Below are 20,029 nucleotides of genomic sequence, written 5' to 3' on the forward strand. Positions count from 1 at the left end.
AGCCTGAGACTGTTACTTACATGGAGGCTGACTGCGTAATTCTGAGGCGCAGAGGGACCTTGCTGTTCTGGTGAATGAGTCCCAAAAAGTAGAGTCCAGCTGCAACACATATTCAAGATGGCTAATGGGATGTTATCCTTTAAAAAGAGAGGAATTAACATAAAAGTAATGATGAGGAGTAGCAACAGAATAAACATTTCTCTGTCCACCGATTTTACCATATCTGCCATGTATTTTCATCAATTTCTGTTTTAGTTTCAAATTTCCAGCATCTGCAGTTCTTTGTTTTTTAAAAGTGATGATGTTATGCTTGAGTCAAACCGGAGCAATTCCTGAATACTACATACAACTTAGATCTCCTTATTTATAATAGGATGTAAATGTAGTGGAGACATTTCAAAGGAGTTTTAGTCAACTGGAATGAGGAAGTTGTCTGATGAGGATGGGTTGTACAGGCTGAACTTGTTTCTATAGGAGGTTAGAAGACTGAGAGGTGTCTTGAGTGAACTACATAAGATCCTGAATGGATTTTATCAGGGGATGTGGAAAAGATGTTTCTTTCAGCGGGTCAGTCCAGAACAAATCGAAATACTCACCCACCCACCAGCACAGTAGTGAGGGGAATTTTTTTTCAGAGTTTTGCAACTTTGGAGATTTTTGTCTCCATGTGATGGAGGCTGTGTGATTGAACATTTTTAGGACAGATGCCTTCTTTTTAGGCAAAGGGATCCTGGGTTATCGGGGATGGTTAGGAAAATAGAAATTGAAACATCAACAGATCAGTCATTGTCTTTTTGGAAGGCCAAACCAGCTTGAGATGTCAAATCATCTACTTCTGCTCCTATGTACATATGTGTTTTCAAATACACAGAGTTCAGTTAGACATATGAGTATGGTCACATATTAATTGAGAATTTTTCTCTCCCTTGCCATCTGATGTTGAATATATTCCATTGATAAGTAGCATAAACATAGGATTCAAGGTGTGTATACCTTGTAAATCTCAAAATGGGATCATAATGCCTAATACTGCTATGTACTAGCCCCATAATTTATAAAATCAAAATTGAGAGTTGGAGTGATAGCTATTCAAAAAGAGAGTATATTTGATTCGCGTCATTTAAAAATACATTACACTTTACATATGTGTTGAATTTCTTCAAGGCATACTTTACACATCATCTGAAAAATATTGCAGACAATCCTTTGTGAAACTGCCTTTTGGATGAGATACAAGCTCACTCAGGACACTTTAAATAATATACAATTTAAATGGTTCCCATTTGTATCTGCCTGAATTAGATTGTATAAAATCTCACTTGGTTATATGGTTGTTCAGATTTGTTCCCACGGATGTTCTATGAGAACTTAGTAATTAGAACCTTAAACTTTTTTATTATAGGAATTCATGTCTGTAGCTGAAAAGTTAAAAGCTGAGGCTGATGAAATTTTGCTGATTGAAGACTTCACTGATAAAGAACAGATGGCAGTTCAAAATCAGAAACTGAAGCTGATGTGTGAGCAGTTCTGGCTACTCATGAAGGAACGAGAATTATTGCTCCAAGAGGCCCATGAATTTTTTAATAGTGCAAATAAGGTTAGTTCCTAAACTACATCAGCATTGAAATTTTACTACAAATTATTTTATACACATATATATATATATATATATATATAATATATATAATCTATATCTTTCTGCACAGCATGTATTTTCTTAGTCTATCATCTTGAGTGAGGCTGAGATTCCCACTTAGAATTGAAAGAGGCATGCTGTAATAGCTGTTACTACCTCCTTCATAGTGCCTGACGTGGAAAACAAATATCATGCATCTAAAATTATTGACATGATTAATGTATCATTCCTGGTGGGATGAGAGAATAATATGTTATTCTTTTCACCTTTGTGAAACACCTCTTCAAGTGTTGTGCTAGATTGTGGCATGCTACTTTATCTTCACCATGTCCTCCCTTGCTCTGTTTAGAATAAATGTGGAGTATTTCCCATTGTTATACAGGTTGAACAGATGTAGCTACTCCCCATGCCTCCTAAAATGCAGGACAGCTGGACACTACTTCAAGGAGGAGCCTTAGCCCTTAACAGGCTAAAGGTTGAGTTACACATTTTTCTTCTCAGGAGAGACATTTAGTTGTTGCAAATGTTCACTTTTGGACCTATTACAGGCATATACGAATCCAAAAACACACATGAACCATTGTGCAGTAGTTGTTCAAAATGACTTGGATTTGCATGTATTATTAGGTGGAATTTAAAATTTAAATTAAATGAGAAAGAAAACCTGGCCCATGTCAAATTTCACATCCCTCAATAAGATGATGCTACAGTCTGCATCTCCCAAGGGAGCTAGGACTCTTTTTATCATCCCCCAGAAAACCCCAGAATATGGACCCAGATCGCAAAGTTCTGTTGAGGCTTTTCTTCATGCTTTCACCAGGATGGAAGCAAGGGTTACAAACTTCAATAGAAACAACAAATTATACTGGATACAAGAAGCGAAAAAGGATGCGTGGCAAATCTCTCTGACGAAGTGCCTAGGCCCAAAACATCAGCTTTTGTGCTCCTGAGATGCTGCTTGGCCTGTTGTGTTCCTCCAGCTTCACACTTTATTATATTGCGTGGCAAATGGATTGGTTCAGCTCTTACTGTGAGCATTAAGAAACACTTAGAGCTGTTTTGTGCCTGAACTAGGAATAATGCAGTCTTGATGCAAGGTGCCAGAAATGGAAGCAATTTTCTGTATATCCATAGACAAGAATTCTACACATTGATAAACATGAAAATACATAACAAATGACTCATTTCCTTAAAAGTGTATTGCAGTAGCTGCCTGACAAAGAGAATAAGCCTTAGGGTAGATAGGCAGGAGTTTTATTATGCGCATGTGTTTTGCATTGCAGGATTAGAAACAGAAGTTTAAATCTACTGATGCAATTTTAGAAGTACTGTGAGCTGTGAGTAGGTCGCAATGAACTTCAGGAGGGCAGAAGTAGGCTGTTGGATTGGGTTGTCAAGAGACAGATGGAGTTTAATGCAGTGAGATGTGATATGATTTGGTAAGAAAAAAGTGGAGAGGTAAGACAGAATAAGGGATACTGGTTTAAAGAGGTAGGGGCGGAGGTTCCAAGGGATGTGTCTGCCTGACCATTGGGGTGAAATTTCCTATATGTGTGAAAATCATTAAAAATGGCTGCACAGATTAAGAAAGCAATTAATAAAACTAAAGGATCTTGGACTTTAAAATGGGGACATAGAATCCAAACACGAGACAGTTTTGAGAAGCCTGATGAACCATCACTGATGTAGTGTCTCTTGTTCGGAGTCCATGCAAAAGGAGGCATGTGAAGGCATTAAACAGTGTGCAGGAAACATTCAAGGAAATGGTTGTAGCAATGAAGAGATTCATTAGAGGAAGATGGGTATGTTGTTGGAGAAGAAATGATTAAGACAAGATTTGATAAAGGTGTTCAGACAGTGACAGAGTGAATGGGAAGAAACAATGCTCCTGGCAGTGCACAATCCAAAAGTAAAGGATGTCAATTTAGGGTGATTGCTACAAGAAGCAATAACAGATGAGGAAACTTTTATAACTCAGTGAGTGGTTGAGATCTGGAATGTGCTTCCGGAGAATGTAGTGGAGGTGGCTTCAACCAAGGCTTTTGAAAGGAGATTGAAACATAATTTAAGGAGAAAGCATTTCCAGAATTTTGATGAAAAGGTGGGACATGGGACTAGATCTGAATGTCTTGCAGAGAGCTTGCACATGTGTAATAGATGGACTCCTGCACAATCAAACAAGCAAACTTGGATATTGTTTCTCTACTGCCATCTTGTGGATTTTCATTATAATTATTGAGTTAACAGATATGTGTACAGTGGTTTGCAATCTCATTACAGTGCATCTAGAAACGTTCCGACTTGGAAGAGTGTGTGATTTTTAATGCAAAATGAGTCCTTCACATAGCCTAATTTACAAGATTACATGATACTTGCAGATGAGAACAAATACTCAGCCAATTATAGTCCATCCTCTGAAAGAGCTGACAGTTGCATATAATTATATATAACCAATTCAAGGGTTATTTTCAGTACGACTCTATTTGAAAGTTGATCATAAATGTTGATTGCTGCCTGCTTAGAGATAACTTTCCTGATACCTGTCCTAAAGTTTTGTTTTACTGTTTTCAATTTATGGTCCTTTACTTATAGACTCACATGGTTTAAAATAGAATTTCAGGTTTACTTTTCCAATACCATTTACCATCTTGTATATCCTTTCATTATTCATCTTCAAATCACTTCCTTTTCAAACAAACAAGCTCAAGCTTTCCCACTAGGAGGAAAAGGCAAATCAAAGCTGGATAGGCTGGGACTTTGTTCCGCTGGAATGTAGGAGCTTGAGAGTTAACTGTATAGAGGTTTATAAAATGCTGAATGGTTTGTCCCTTTTCCCTTGGATGACGGGTTTCAGGAGGAGGGGATACGTTTTTAAGGTGAGAGGAGAGACATTTAAAAAGGACACGGGGACAAATTGTTTACACACAGGGCGGTTCGCGTGTGGAATGAAGTGGTGGGTGTGGGCACAGTTACAAGGTTTAAAAGACACTTGGATAAGTACATGAAGAGGAAAGGTTTGGAGCTTTATGGGCCAGGAGCAGGCAGGTGTGAGTACTTTAGTTTGGGATTGTGTTTCAAATAATCTGATTGGACTGAAGGGTCTGTTCCCATATTGTGTGACTCTATGACTATGGCTCTGTAAGTTATCTGTAAAGTGGGTTGCCATTTTGCAATTTCAAATATATGACCATAAGACATAGACCAGGTGTAGGCTGTTCAGTTTCTCAAACTTGCTCCATCATTAAATAGGATCATAGCTGATCTGACATTCCTCATGTTAACTTTCCTTGCCCCGTAACCCTTGATTTCGCCACTGGTCACAAATTATTCCAACTCAGCCTTAAGTATATACAAGAATTATGTTAGCATATGAACAGCGCGTTGGGCTATGCCAGACAGCCCTCGAACCAGCTCTGTCATTAACAAGAACATTGCTGATTCAGATTATAATCTCAAATCCATATTTGTGTCTAAATGTGCCAATGAATTGTCTGGAGTTCGATTTTCCCTTTTCTGACCTGAAATTAAGCAGGACCTGAAAAGCGAAAACATGAGAAAGAGATATGTTCTTGTCTCTGCTCCACAGTAAATGAAAGACTGAAAAATTGCCATGGAGTGCAGTGGAGGCCAGGACGTTGGATGCCTTCAAGGCAGAGATCGACAAATTCTTGATCTCAGATGGAATCAAGGGCTACGGGGAGAGTGTAGGGAAGTGGTGTTGAAATGCCCATCAGCCATGATTTAAATGGCGGAGTGGACTTGATGGGCTGAATGGCCTTACTTCCACTCCTATGTCTTATGGTCTTATATTTATACTGCATACAGTTCCAGACTTTGGCCATCATGAATATCAAGGAGCATGTCTTTACACACTAAGCCTTTTCAGGTCCTGTACTTAGAATAATTACTTTTTAATTGTTCCAGTTTGATCTTAGGTATATAAATCCAATGTTAGATGGCAAAAAGAATTTCCAGGCATTATGTGGACCATAGTGTAATTTCACAGTTAGGATTGAATCTCATGTTTAAAATGCATGAGGTCAGATATGTTCTGGTTTGGAAAACACTCAGGTCATGCTGCAACTGTGGATGGAGGAACTGAGTTAACTACTTTTCACAAGAAAGTTCATCAACCTGAAACACAAACTCTGTTTCTTTTTCTGCAGACACTCTCTGGCCCCCATATTTACAGCATTTTCTGTATTGTGTCATATTTCCAGTATCTGCAGTATTTTGCTTTGCTGCATTCCAGTTTGACCCGTTTTGCTGATTTTTTTTTACATGGAGCTTACCCATAAAGGCCCAACAACTCCAATTAAATGACCAGCCAATTTCAGTTTTATAAATGGTTTTTTGAAGGGTATAATTAAAGGGCTGTAGCTCTTGCTTAGTTAGCCAAGTTGGATCATGGAAGGAAAGGTCAGAATAGCTTTAATCCATTAGAACTTCAAACACTGCTAATGTATCAAATAATCTTTAAATATTAAAGGCCTTCTTGTTGGTCTCAGTTTTAATCATTGTGACCTTTTCAGAAGTGTCCTTACACACCTCTGAAGCAGGTGGGACTTCAACTTGTGGACTCCTGGCCCAGATGTAGAGGCACTGCAACTGTGCCATACGAGCTCCATTAGCTACTAAAGCTCATGAATTAATGTAGAGCTTAACAAAACGATCCAACCCCACAGCAAATATATAAATATCAAGCAACATTCTGTTATTGTCAACATTAGTTGAGTGCTTTTGGTTTAAAATGTAGTTGTAGGTACAGTCATGATCCAAATTACAAGATGATTAAGAAATGTTATGTTTTCGTCAACAGGGATTTGATATACTGGGAGGAATAGAAAGTCATCTGAAACACCTTAATTTAAAGTCTCTGTGCTTGACAGAACTCTCTAAAGAACATGCTTCTGTGTGTCAAGCAATCAAAGATGCAACTTCAGATGCTCTACTGAAGGGACACCTGCTCTTGAGTAAAATTGACCCACAAAGGTAGGGACTACACACACCAGTGAATATTACTCAAAGAATGCCCAGAAATTCCACCTTGTGAAACCCAGTGACAATTCTTTACAGATGCATAGCAATTTTAACACCTTTCTTCTAATATGGTAAAATGTTTGCAGGTTCTTTACTAGAGAATTAGCAAACAAAATGTTTGGTACTGAGCTACATGTGATAAGAGGACAGGTGAGTGAAAACTAAGTCAGAATAGTTATTTTTCTGGTGTATTCCAAAAGAAGAGCGAGATGTAGAATTGCAGATGATCCAGAAAGCAACCTAGACAGCTGAAGACATGGCTGTCACTATCTAAATAGCTAACATAGCAGATATACAGGGATCATGAAAACATGGAGGAGGAATAATTGGTTAGTCAGATTTTTGTTTTTCTAATTTTCATCCTTTATGCCTTTAGCCATGTCACAGACCGTCTAATTATCATCAAGATGAGATTTGTGCTTATGCAATTGGTGGCAAATGTTTTGTTCTCCCACGTAATTAAATCTGGACATACAATATCGTAAAATCTTTTTGTTTTTGTATTTTTTGAAAATCCTGGACGGAAATGAAAGAGACCCTTTTTATAAAAAAAGTCTATTGTTAAGTGTGGTACAGTTCTGAAATTGAAGTGACCTCACACCTATTAGAATCATTGTATAAACCAATATTTGAACCAGCAATTATTGAAATTAAGGTTGCAAATGATTTGGAGTCAAGGAGGATGTGCAGGTACAGCTTTTGTTGTCAACAAGAAGTTGATTGGTCTATGAACAAATGACCAGTTATCATTGACAGAATTTTTTTCCTGCCAACAACCATGTGATTTTTTTTCTCTGGTAACAAGAAATTGGAGCTGGGTACAAATTACAGTGAGAGAGAAGTGTTTAGTTTTTCCCTAGCTTGGGAGTGGCATCTCTATTCTCTACAGTTACAGCACATAATAAGCATAAGGAAACACTGTTTATCTTTTCTGTAACCATTGTTGTCAGTTGTGAACTGAGAAGTCAGAGACGTTTTGGAAGTGAACAGACCACTCTGTGTTTCCTACCAAGAACCCGGAGGAAGACGGCTGAATGTGCTAACCAGTGGAAGCCTTATAACGATTATTTTTAGAACAGAGGATGGATCAAAGACAACCAGATGCCAACTATTTGCCAACTCACTTGGACTCCTTAAAATTATACTCGGTCAAAAGTTGAAGCAAAGGGTGCTCATTTTCACCTTTGATTTGGAGTTCAACTCTTTTGCCCATGTTTCATCGAGGCTGTACTGAGGTCAGGTGCTGAGTTGCCCTGACAGAAACCAAACTGAGCATTGCTGAACAAGTGCCATTTCCAAGCACTGTTGTCACCCCCTTCTATCAGTTTGGTGATGAGACTGTTAGGCAGTAATACACTGGGTTGGATTTGACCTCTTGTCGAATGGAATACCCGAACAATTGTTCGCATTGCGAGGTAGATGCCAGAGTTGTCGATATACTGGAATCGCAGTGCTAGGGCCACGCCTAGTTCTGGAGAACAAGTCTTCAGTTCTGTTGCGAGATTGTTATTTGGGTCCATAGCCTTTGCCTATCCAGTGCCTTCAGCGATTTTGTGACAGAAAATGGAGTGAATTGATTTTGTCTCTTGAATTTTAGCTCTGTCTGTCTCATGCAGCTTCAGCTGTTTTGGCATGTAAGTAGTTCTGTGTTGTAACTTCACCAGGTTTCCACTGACAGAGTACCATGGAATCAGTGCTGAGGCCTCAAGAATGTGTAACCTGTAGTAATGACATGGATAAAGAAACCTGGTCACAGATGTTATCACAGACCTCTGGAGCTGGTGAGACTTGAACTCGGGCTTCCTGGCTCAGAGGCACCACAAGTTGAAATGCAGAGAGAGACTGCAGAGTTCTGACTGTGCCAGATTGCACAAAGTTAGCCCACAGGTGCTGCAAGTGTTTCAGAAGGTGAATGGAATGATGACGTTTATTGCTTGGGGAATAGAATATTAATTCATTAGAAATTAAATATCTGCAGTTGTATAGAGCATTGACGAAGCCACATCTGGAGTACTAGAGATAATGGGAACTGCAGATGCTGGAGATTCCAAGATAATAAAATGTGAGGCTGGATGAACACAGCAGGCCAAGCAGCATCTCAGGAGCACAAAAGCTGACGTTTCGGGCCTAGACCCTTCATCAGAGAGGGGGATGGGGGGAGGGAACTGGAATAAATAGGGAGAGAGGGGGAGGCGGACCGAAGATGGAGAGCAAAGAAGATAGGTGGAGAGGGTGTAGGTGGGGAGGTAGGGAGGGGATAGGTCAGTCCAGGGAAGACGGACAGGTCAAGGAGGTGGGATGAGGTTAGTAGGTAGCTGGGGGTGCGGCTGGGGGTGGGAGGAAGGGATGGGTGAGAGGAAGAACCGGTTAGGGAGGCAGAGACAGGTTGGACTGGTTTTGGGATGCAGTGGGTGGGGGGGAAGAGCTGGGCTGGTTGTGTGGTGCAGTGGGGGGAGGGGATGAACTGGGCTGGTTTAGGGATGCAGTGGGGGAAGGGGAGATTTTGAAACTGGTGAAGTCCACATTGATACCATATGGCTGCAGGGTTCCCAGGCGGAATATGAGTTGCTGTTCCTGCAACCTTCGGGTGGCATCATTGTGGCAGTGCAGGAGGCCCATGATGGACATGTCATCAAGAGAATGGGAGGGGGAGTGGAAATGGTTTGCGACTGGGAGGTGCAGTTGTTTGTTGCGAACTGAGCGGAGGTGTTCTGCAAAGCGGTCCCCAAGCCTCCGCTTGGTTTCCCCAATGTAGAGAAAGCCGCACCGGGTACAGTGGATGCAGTATACCACATTGGCAGATGTGCAGGTGAACCTCTGCTTAATGTGGAATGTCATCTTGGGGCCTGGGATGGGGGTGAGGGAGGAGGTGTGGGGACAAGTGTAGCATTTCCTGCGGTTGCAGGGGAAGGTGCCGGGTGTGGTGGGGTTGGAGGGCAGTGTGGAGCGAACAAGGGAGTCACGGAGAGAGTGGTCTCTCCGGAAAGCAGACAGGGGTGGGGATGGAAAAATGTCTTGGGTGGTGGGGTCGGATTGTAAATGGCGGAAGTGTCGGAGGATAATGCGTTGTATCCGGAGGTTGGTAGGGTGGTGTGTGAGAACGAGGGGGATCCTCTTGGGGCGGTTGTGGCGGGGGCGGGGTGTGAGGGATGTGTCGCGGGAAATGCGGGAGACGCGGTCAAGGGCGTTCTCAATCACCGTGGGGGGGAAGTTGCGGTCCTTAAAGAACTTGGACATCTGGGATGTGCGGGAGTGGAATGTCTTATCGTGGGAGCAGATGCGGCGGAGGCGGAGGAATTGGGAATAGGGGATGGAGTTTTTGCAGGAGGGTGGGTGGGAGGAGGTGTATTCTAGGTAGCTGTGGGAGTCGGTGGGCTTGAAATGGACATCAGTTACAAGCTGGTTGCCTGAGATGGAGACTGAGCGGTCCAGGAAGGTGAGGGATGTGCTGGAGATGGCCCAGGTGAACTGAAGGTTGGGGTGGAAGGTGTTGGTGAAGTGGATGAACTGTTCGAGCTCCTCTGGGGAGCAAGAGGCGGCGCCGATACAGTCATCAATGTACCGGAGGAAGAGGTGGGGTTTGGGGCCTGTGTAGGTGCGGAAGATGGACTGTTCCATGTAACCTACAAAGAGGCAGGCATAGCTGGGGCCCATGCGGGTGCCCATGGCCACCCCCTTAGTCTGTAGGAAGTGGGAGGAGTCAAAAGAGAAGTTGTTGAGTGTGAGGACGAGTTCCGCTAGGCGGATGAGAGTGTCGGTGGAGGGGGCCTGGTCGGGCCTGCGGGACAGGAAGAAGCGGAGGGCCTTGAGGCCATCTCCATGCGGAATGCAGGTGTACAGGGACTGGACGTCCATGGTGAATATGAGGTGTTGGGGGCCAGGGAATTGGAAGTCCTGGAGGAGGTGGAGGGCGTGGGTGGTGTCACGGACATAGGTGGGGAGTTCCTGGACCAAAGGGGAGAAAATGGAGTCCAGATAGGTGGAGATGAGTTCGGTGGGGCAGGAGCAGGCTGAGACGATGGGTCGACCAGGGCAGGCAGGTTTGTGGATTTTGGGAAGGAGATAGAAACGGGCTGTGCGGGGTTGGGGAACAATGAGGTTGGAGGCTGTGGGTGGGAGGTCCCCTGAGGTGATGAGGTCATGAATGGTGTTGGAGATGATGGTTTGGTGCTCGGGTGTGGGGTCATGATCGAGGAGGCGGTAGGAGGTGGTGTCGGAGAGTTGGCGTCTGGCCTCGGCGATGTAGAGGTCAGTACGCCATACTACCACTGCGCCACCCTTGTCTGCGGGTTTGATGGTGAGGTTGGGGTTGGAGCGGAGGGAGCGGAGGGCTGCCCGTTCTGCGGGGGAGAGGTTGGAGTGGGTGAGAGGGGTGGAGAGGTTGAGGCGGTTAATGTCTCGACGGCAGTTGGAGATGAAGAGGTCGAGGGAGGGTAGGAGGCCTGGGGGTGGTGTCCAGGAGGAGGACTTGTGTTGGAAGCGGGTGAAGGGGTCAGTGGAAGGAGGGTTGGGTTCCCGGTTGAAGAAGTAGGCATGCAGGCGAAGACGGCGGAAAAACTGCTCTATGTCCGACCGTGACTGGTATTCGTTGATGTGTGGTTGTAGGGGGACAAAGGTGAGCCCCTTGCTCAGGACTGACCGTTCGTCCTCAGTCAGTGGGAGGTCTGGGGGGATGGTGAAGATTCGGCAGGGCTCAGGGTGGCTGTCTCCTCTGGGGTTGCAGGCTGTGGAGGTTGTGGGCGGAGCGATGATGTCGTCGGCCGTGGGCGGGGTTCCGTCGGCGTCGGCCGTGGGCGGGGTTCCGTCGGCGTCTTTGAACTCGTCCTCACACTCAACAACTTCTCTTTTGACTCCTCCCACTTCCTACAGACTAAGGGGGTGGCCATGGGCACCCGCATGGGCCCCAGCTATGCCTGCCTCTTTGTAGGTTACATGGAACAGTCCATCTTCCGCACCTACACAGGCCCCAAACCCCACATCTGGAGTACTACTACTCTTATCAGCCATGAGCTTATTGAATGGCAGAGCAGGTTTGGGATCTAGACCTTAAGTCTTTTCTCATTGGCCTGACATTGCTATAATCATAAATCTCACATTGTACGTCTGGACCATATTATTGTAGGACATAAATTTGGGGTGATTGGTAGAAGGATTACAGAGGTTCTTAGGAAAAACATTTTTACCCAGAAAATGTGGGTTCCTGGAATTTGCTGCTTGGCTGTGTAGTGGATGCAGAAGTACTACCTCATATCTTAGAGGCCACATTTGTAATTGGCTCAAGCAGTTGAACAATCTAGTTGTGTTCCTAATTTGTATTGCCATATCCTTTACAGCTGATGCTTTGCTGACCTGGCATCTATGCTGCCCTTGTCCCTGATCCAGGTTGCAGGCTGCTTCATGCCCAATAATTACCCCCTCACAACAAGCAAATCCAAACTACGAGCTGAAATAAAATGCAGTGCTCAAATCTGGGAATGTGGCTGGATGTGAAGTGAGCGACTGTGCTTCTTCTTAGCTGTCTTCCTATCCTTCCATATGGTGATGTTCCTTCACTGACTGGCAGCTTTTTGGTATCTGTAAAGAGAAAGAACAAAGTTAGATTGTGGTGTGGAGAAGGGAGGTTGGGGAGTAATGGATGCATATTTACACCATTTGCAGCCAGGATACTAAAGGAAAAAGTGGGATGAGAGGAAAGTGGGATATGACAATGTGGATAAGGCACAAGGACACAATGACCTTTAATAATTTGTTAACCCCTGTGCTATCTTCAGTTCCAGTGGTTTGAAGAATGATGAGCACCATCTCCTCCTTGGGGTAAGGACAGGTTTCTGTGCTACTTAGATGGCACTATTTACAGTCATGCACTACCTTCTTGTGCAAGAAAGGTGCAGCTGTTGTCGGTGAGCATGGTGTGATATAGCCATAGAGTTTGGACAACTGATAGTGCAGTCAGGATGTGCAGTGTGGGTTTTATGATTATAGTGATGCAAAGTGGATGAGGACAAAATGAAGGTATCCAGTCTCATTACCTTCTGACAGTTTGGACGGCCTCCAGTCCCCTGAAGGCACAAATCTTCTCCCCCTCTGTCCACCATCAGAACCAAGATAACATCAGGGAATCAACTCTGTGTGCTTTGCCAGTAATTCTGTTAGATGATGCTTTTCCTTCTGTCATTGCCGTTCGTTGCCCCTTCCAGCCCTACTGCCACTGGAATGCACCTCCACTTTAAGGCATGGAGGTTCACTTTCAATAATGCAGGTTAGCTCAGTTTGGTTGCCTCACGTGAACTTAGGGCCTCTTGCTATGGAGTATTGTTACATGAATGAGCAGGCTATATTTCAACAAATAAGCATGGGCTAATTGTGCATCATGATCTCCTTGACTATTGACATAAGCTTTTTTAAAATTTTGCATACAAAGTTTTTTATAAGTCATTTGAAAAAGAGTCTGTGGTATTTTCACTCTCTTTCAGAATACTACAAATGCCAATTTTTCATAAAAATGGGAAGGCTTAAGATATCTGAGTATAAATTATCTACTGATGTTTGGACTAGAATGGCTTTGTAACCAAACCAAGATGTGATTATTGGCGTTTGGAAAACCTTTACAGGCAGCAAGTGGTCAAGATCTAGAATGCAGTGCCTGACAATGTGGTGAAGGGCAGATTCATTTGAAGCACTTGAAGGAATTGGATTATTATCTGAGAAGGAATGCAGGGCAACCAGGAGAAAGTAGTGGAGTGGTACTGCGTAAATTGCTCCATCAGACACCCAGCATAGGCAGGACTTGCCGAATGGTCTCCTATAATGCAACAATCTATGACCAAGACTTATGCATTCTTTTTAAAATTTAGAGAAAACAACCATGTTACTAAATTACTTTAATTTCTAAAGTATAGCCACACGGGCATAGGAAATGCAGAATTTTAATGGTGATTTTAATTCCCCCTTTTTGTTTTGTAAGCTAATGTGAAGTGAAACCTAACACAGTGACTTATTAGTGCAAAATATGTATGACCATTTCAGCTAATTTAAAGGAAGTTTTAAAAAAACCCTGAGAAGCAGCTCTTTTGCAAGTGTTTCTATGTGAGAATTTTCAAATGCTAAAACTTGCAAGGTCAGGAAAGTGACTTGCTTTTTGTGGAAGTGGGATACGTTACTGACTCCTGCCTATTTTTGTTGCGTGTCTATACTGAATTAATTTAGCACTCTGTCAGTCCCTTTATTGGCTTTGGAAATTTATCAGCAGCTGTCTCTGTATGTTTAATTTCAGAGCTGCAGGAATTCAGGAGATGATTGGTTACATTCAACAGAGAGTAGATCATTTAACTGGACAATGCTTTGCGCATAAGGAGCTAGCTTTAAAGAAACAGCAATTGATCACATCCTTTGATGAACATTTTGAAAAGGTATAAAATAATCTAATCCAAATAATTTGTTCTGTTTTGCTAAAATCATTATGTTAGGTGACGTTATTGAAGAACTTTGCATTTTGTTGAAATGGTATGCTTCTTAATTACAGTTTTAATAAAGTGAAATGGGTTATTGATTTAAAAATTTTCTTTCCAACAGTTTTCCTCCTTTTTAAAGGCTAATCCATACTGAACCTTCAAATTAATTTTGTTACAAGAACCTGAAACTGTAGAATAAGAGACTATTCAGTGGAACAAGCACACTTCTTCCAAGGGGCAAAACATATTATAGATTCTCCCAAACTAATGCGCTATGTCAAGGATAAAACACTGAAGAAGACAAAAGATCATACATTTAATAATATAGCCTCTATCATTAATAGTACATTTAACAGTGTACATTTCTGTCATCAGAAACTCAAATGGCAGAGATTTTGTTTTGTGGCTTGTAGTGCACTTTAATATATATAAAGATTAAATTGGTTAGCACCAATAATATATAAGTGCTTATTTGAAATTTTCTACTCAATGAGAAAAATATAAAATATTCTGGCTGCAGGAAATCTGAAAGCAAAATAAAAATGATAGAAATACATACTTGTTAACTCACCTGTGGGTAGATCATTTTAGGTTGATCTTTTCATAACAATTGAAGAAAGATAGAAATGTGGTAGGTTTTGAGCCAGTGAAATGGAGTATAATACAGACTGTACCTCCGTTAGTTGATCATCTAACTACAAAAACTACGAAATTCTTTGCTAAACCCAAGCATGGAAAGGCCTTTATCATATTTAAATTCACTTATGATTGATTATTTATAATATTTGATTCTATAAATATGAGAAGCTACATTAAAGACACATTAGGAGACTTTTTTTCAGATTACAGGTTCTAAGTTAGGATCCTCTTAGTTATTGCAAAGAAAAACCTTCTCCACTTCCTGGGTGATTTCCTCAATGTGGCAACTGAACAGCAGTCAATCATATGTAACTTATATCACAACTTGAATAAATTTGAGATTTGAGCTCTCCAGAATAATATTTCTTCTTAAGCTGCATGACTGTGGAGCAAAGCAATAAGCGAGACAACTCTTGTAGTTTGCTAGAGGTGTCTTAGACATAATCCAAATAGCTAGACAGAAGTTTATTATTTTTTTCAACAGGAAGGAGCCATGATAGTCAAATATAGAACAACTTTTCTTTTCAGTTTTGTAAACTGAACGTTTTATTTTAGATTATTGCAGTACATTGGAACAAAACTATTACTTGAATAGAATTACATATTTTAGAACAGTCACTGGCATTTGAAAATGAATGTCAGACGTAAAGCAAGAGCAAGATTGTGTAATTTATTCAAAAGTTAACTAAGTTAAATAATGCCATCAAATAATATGAAAAAGCTGAGTAGAACAGTAAGAGAAAATAAATTAATCCAACATAAAAATACTTTTAAGATGTATTTTACCTTTTCCAAACTTTTGAAGTAACTATTTTAACTTCATCAAATAAATTACATGTCACATAAAATAAGTTACTATGTCGGGTTGTTTTTTGGGCAGATTCGCAGATGCTAGATTTGACTTTAAATGTGCAATTTCTCAAGGTCACAGGATGTCTCCAAGCATACAGATCACGCCTTTCCAGTACATTAGAGCCAGGTTCCTCTCTTGCCGAAACTGAAGACATTCTGAACAAATATCTAGAAATGGCTGATCAGTTCAAGGTAATTTATATTGGCAGATGTCCATTTTGTAAAGTTGCTTGTTTGCTCTCGGTGAAATTTATTGTTTTTTCAACTTTATGTATTGTTGTTGCAATGTAACATAGTAAATTTACTGTGGAATATTGTGGAATACAGTAAGAAGTATTATACAGTCCTGATCCTTCACAATCAGAAGTGTTTAACAGTGTAACTTTGGGAAATATCATTAGTAACTTGCTGATAGTTTTTTTTACTATTTAGCAAATATATACTTACTTGTGTATTTCTTTTAAAATATTATTGATACTGGAGAGAATAGTTTTCATGTATCAGATCACATTGTTCTTGGTTTTGAAGATGATTCCAAGTTAAGAATCTGTGCAGTCTCAGACCTTATTTGTGTCTCTGTGTGTGTCTCTGTGTGTGTGTCTCTGTGTCTGTGTGTGTGTGTGTGTGTCTCTGTGTGTGTGTGTCTCTGTGTGTGTGTGTGTGTGTCTCTGTGTGTATATATAAGAGAGAGAGAGAAATAATTCTTTCAAGCCTGAACTGGTATAACGTGAATTCGAAGACCCGCCTTTTCTGGCCAGGCAAGCATCGCACTGGCCTCAAGTCCACCTCCCGCCAGTTTCTTCTTTACTCTGACCAACTCCTTGTCGTCATCATCATAGTGAGTGTAACTACACTCAATCCTTTTAGACCCTTCTACCGTACCTGCCCCAAACTCTTCATTGATACTGTTACTGCTGTACATTTGTTATTTACAATTACCATCACTCCATTTTCCTCTCGTTCTTTGATTTAACAACTTCTAAAGATCGAGAACATTCACCATTCCCCCTATACACATCCTGTTTGGACTGGGAAGAATGATAGTTTTTTGGGGAGAAGCCAATTGATGTGGACAGTCTTTCTGATAGACTGAGTTGTATTGTTCTGTCTTGAACTTGTTGCCTTTAACTTGTGCAATCCTTCATTTCTGGTTGGCTGATCGGTTTAACCCGGATATGAGTCAGCTCTTATAGATCTTGAGTGTACACTCCTGACTTGGAATTTCAGATTTCTGCTGTTCCTGCGTGTCTTCTGTCAGGTCTGAAGTGCTTTCTCTGTCATTCTCTGAAGTATTCTTCTGTGTTGACTGTTGCCATGAGGTTTATTGGCATGATCAAGCAACAAGTATCTGTTTGTCTTGAAGTCTTCTGAGTCACCAGCATGTTTTTTGCCCCCCATTTTTCCCCTTGTTTGTTTTTGCAATTTACTTTCTCTTGGTTGGGTCCATTGAGAATTAGTGCTGGTAGCTGCTGCTAAGGTGTCCAGTCTCTGAGGGCAGGTCACCGATCAAATGCCACCAGCTTTCTGGGAGCAGTGGCCTTTGTCTTAACTCGAGATGCCAAGGATGAATAATTGTAACTAGAACCCTGAAGTGCAAGTGTATAAGGTGGGTGAGAGGAGTCAAAACAAAGGGCAGTGAAATATCTTCCTTCAGGACCCTCCTTTCTAGTAGCAGATACTTTCAGTGAGCAAGACACCCAAGAATGAGGGAATGATCTGCCATACACCGGCCCCCACATTCATCTGCATATTCATGGCATTCGTCCAATGGCAGCATCATAAGGCTCTTACTTGACTTTTTAAGTGATCACTTAAAGGCCTCAACAGGGCTTCAGGCAGGAGGACCATTGTCCAATGTATCAGATCAATGATGCTTCAGCAGAATGGGAGTAAAATGAGAGATCCAACAGGTTTAAAGCAAGTACAGAGGCCAGGAAATTGCAGAAGAAACAAAGAACAAAATAAAAGGTGTGTGATGAGACGAAAGGCAGGGAAAAATAATGACAAATTGATGTCAGTCCAAAACAGCAGTGTTTGGTAATGCAATAAATAAAAAGACAAGAGATGTTTTCACATTATAAATAATGAGAAAGCAGAATAATTATTAACAGTTCTGCATAGTTCCAGGTGTGATCCTGAGCCCCCAGTCAGTTTAATTCTCAGTTCTACTCCCAATTTCTGCCTTTGGCCTGCTACACTGTTCTGTTGAAGTTCAGAAAAGAGTATCTAATTCATGAATTAGATAAACTAATGCCTTCTGTAATCCAATGAATTGAATTTCAGATTGTAAACTTTGCCCCCATTTTATCCTGCATTTTATTGCTTCATTTCTAAATGGAATTTGTTGCTATTGCCATTAATACTTCCTCTACACAGAACTTATCTCTTTTCTTATCCCATTACCACTTGCACTTTGGCTCTGGTAGCTCAGTTGGTTGGATGGCTGGTTTGTGATGCTCAGCGAAATCCAAAGGGCTGGTATAATTCCTATACCATGTAGGTCCCAACTTCTCAACTTGCCCTTGCCTGAAACGTGATGGCCCTTGAGTTAAACCAGTTGTTTCTCTCCACTAAGAGCAGCCCAATGTTCCTCTGGTCCTATGATTATATCAGTGCTTTTCACCAACATCCCTTTTGCCATTTAATACTCTACAGTTCTCCCTATTACAGACCTTTTTTTGTTATTTTTCCTTTTCAGCTCATTTCCTGTGCATCTTTTCTTGCTTTAAACCTGTTATATTTGTAACTTTTTCAGTTCTGTTGAGAGGTCATCAGCTTGAAATGTTAACTGTGTTTCTCTCCCACAGATCTGCCAGACTTGCTGAATGTTTCCATTGCTTTCTCTTTTTTACTTTTGGCTTAGCAAATATTGTTTTTACTGTTTGTTTATGTTACACACTTTACTGAAATTTTATTCTGTGTTTCAGGAGGTAGAGAATGAATTAGCACACATTACAGACATCATCAAACAGGCTGAAGTGTTTGATGTCCCAGAAGTAAAATCATTTTCTGAGAGGTTTGTCGTCCTGAACACTGAATGGAAAACATTGTGTCGGAACCTGAATACACGGGTCGATCATTTGCAATCTTACACGGCCTTTCTGAAACAAGCTGAAGAGGTGAATAATTCTTTTTTAAAAAATTATTCTATTGAAGTATTTTTGTTGTGCAGAATTCTGCAAAATTCTAATTTCTTAAATTAACAATTCTAGTTCTGAGATTAGCAAGACATTTTATGTTAAAATCTCACATTGCTTTAAAATTTTCAAAGTTTGAAAGGTTAAAAGCCTAATCCCTAACAAAAAGATTATTTGTTGACCATTCTGAGAAACATTCACCAGGGTGAGATCAGTAGTCCTTGGGTTTAAAGATAGTTTATTAATCTTGCACATTATGGCGACTCCTGAGGAACTTCAGCTTTTAACAGAGTCCTGTTTTTCAACAAGACTATATGCAACTTGCAGAATAGAGGACTTATATTGAATATAAAGCAGTGGCAGATTATTACATAGGTCACAGCTCAAATGTAATGACCACCAATATGCAAAAAAAAAGTGCTCAGTTGAGTAGCTTTGCAAGTTTATTTGACCACTCGGATAATATTGTCACGACACTGCATGCTTTGTCATATTCACTGATCCAAATATTGATAAGGAAGGCATTTTTATTTGGTTTTGCCATTATTTACAGTTCAAAAAGTCTCAATATTTAGACAAATAGTACTCTACTTTTCCTAAAGATCTGCACTGATGAATGTACGTAACATGGCTTGGACAAAATCAGTTGCTATGACCAAAGTCTATTTTTTATATAATTTTCCTCAATACTTTTCTCAAATAATTGAGACATAGTCATGATAAAGCACTATTTATCCATACATATTTATAATGTTATATTTTACTAATTTGCCAATATTTTAATTGCCCAATAAAATGCTTTCATTTCTCACAGGATCCACTGATGGAGGCCACTCAATGTAATCCTAACTTGTTTCAGATATTGTATCTTATTATGATGTTAACTAGCTCTGAATAATGAATTCCATTAATAATGAATACAAAAACATCATGTAACCAATTAGAATAAGTTAATAATAATTTGTTAATAAAAGAAATGACTTTCCAAGATATCATGTGCATATATTTATTGAGAAGCTGGAAATGAGACCACAGAAACTGGAGTCTCTCACTGTGGGATATATACTGTCCCAGGTATCGATGCCTCAGTGCTAGGAAGTGCACATGTGCTTGGCACCTTTAGCTATACCAGAACCTGGCAAACTGGTATTGTCATGACAGCAAGCAACCCTAAAAGCTGATCTGATGCTATACTTACAAACTTGGGCAATGCAGGTACATTCAATATATCTGCTTAACACTCAAAGAACAAAAGCTGCCCAAAGCGGTAGCAT

General features: G+C 40.9%; 1 protein-coding gene across 1 annotated transcript in view; it reads left to right on the plus strand.

Moving 5' to 3' along the window:
* Window positions 1-20,029, plus strand: part of ccdc141 (coiled-coil domain containing 141) — a 137,038-nt gene that overhangs the window by 48,834 nt on the left and 68,175 nt on the right. Inside the window, exons 7-11 of the mRNA XM_048535414.2 lie at window positions 1,403-1,597; window positions 6,456-6,628; window positions 13,950-14,085; window positions 15,691-15,810; window positions 18,546-18,737. Of these exons, the coding sequence (XP_048391371.1) occupies window positions 1,403-1,597; window positions 6,456-6,628; window positions 13,950-14,085; window positions 15,691-15,810; window positions 18,546-18,737 (816 nt within the window). The remainder of the gene's footprint in view (window positions 1-1,402; window positions 1,598-6,455; window positions 6,629-13,949; window positions 14,086-15,690; window positions 15,811-18,545; window positions 18,738-20,029) is intronic.

The sequence above is a fragment of the Stegostoma tigrinum genome, chromosome 7, assembly GCF_030684315.1.
Source record: "Stegostoma tigrinum isolate sSteTig4 chromosome 7, sSteTig4.hap1, whole genome shotgun sequence".
Lineage (NCBI taxonomy): Eukaryota > Metazoa > Chordata > Chondrichthyes > Orectolobiformes > Stegostomatidae > Stegostoma > Stegostoma tigrinum.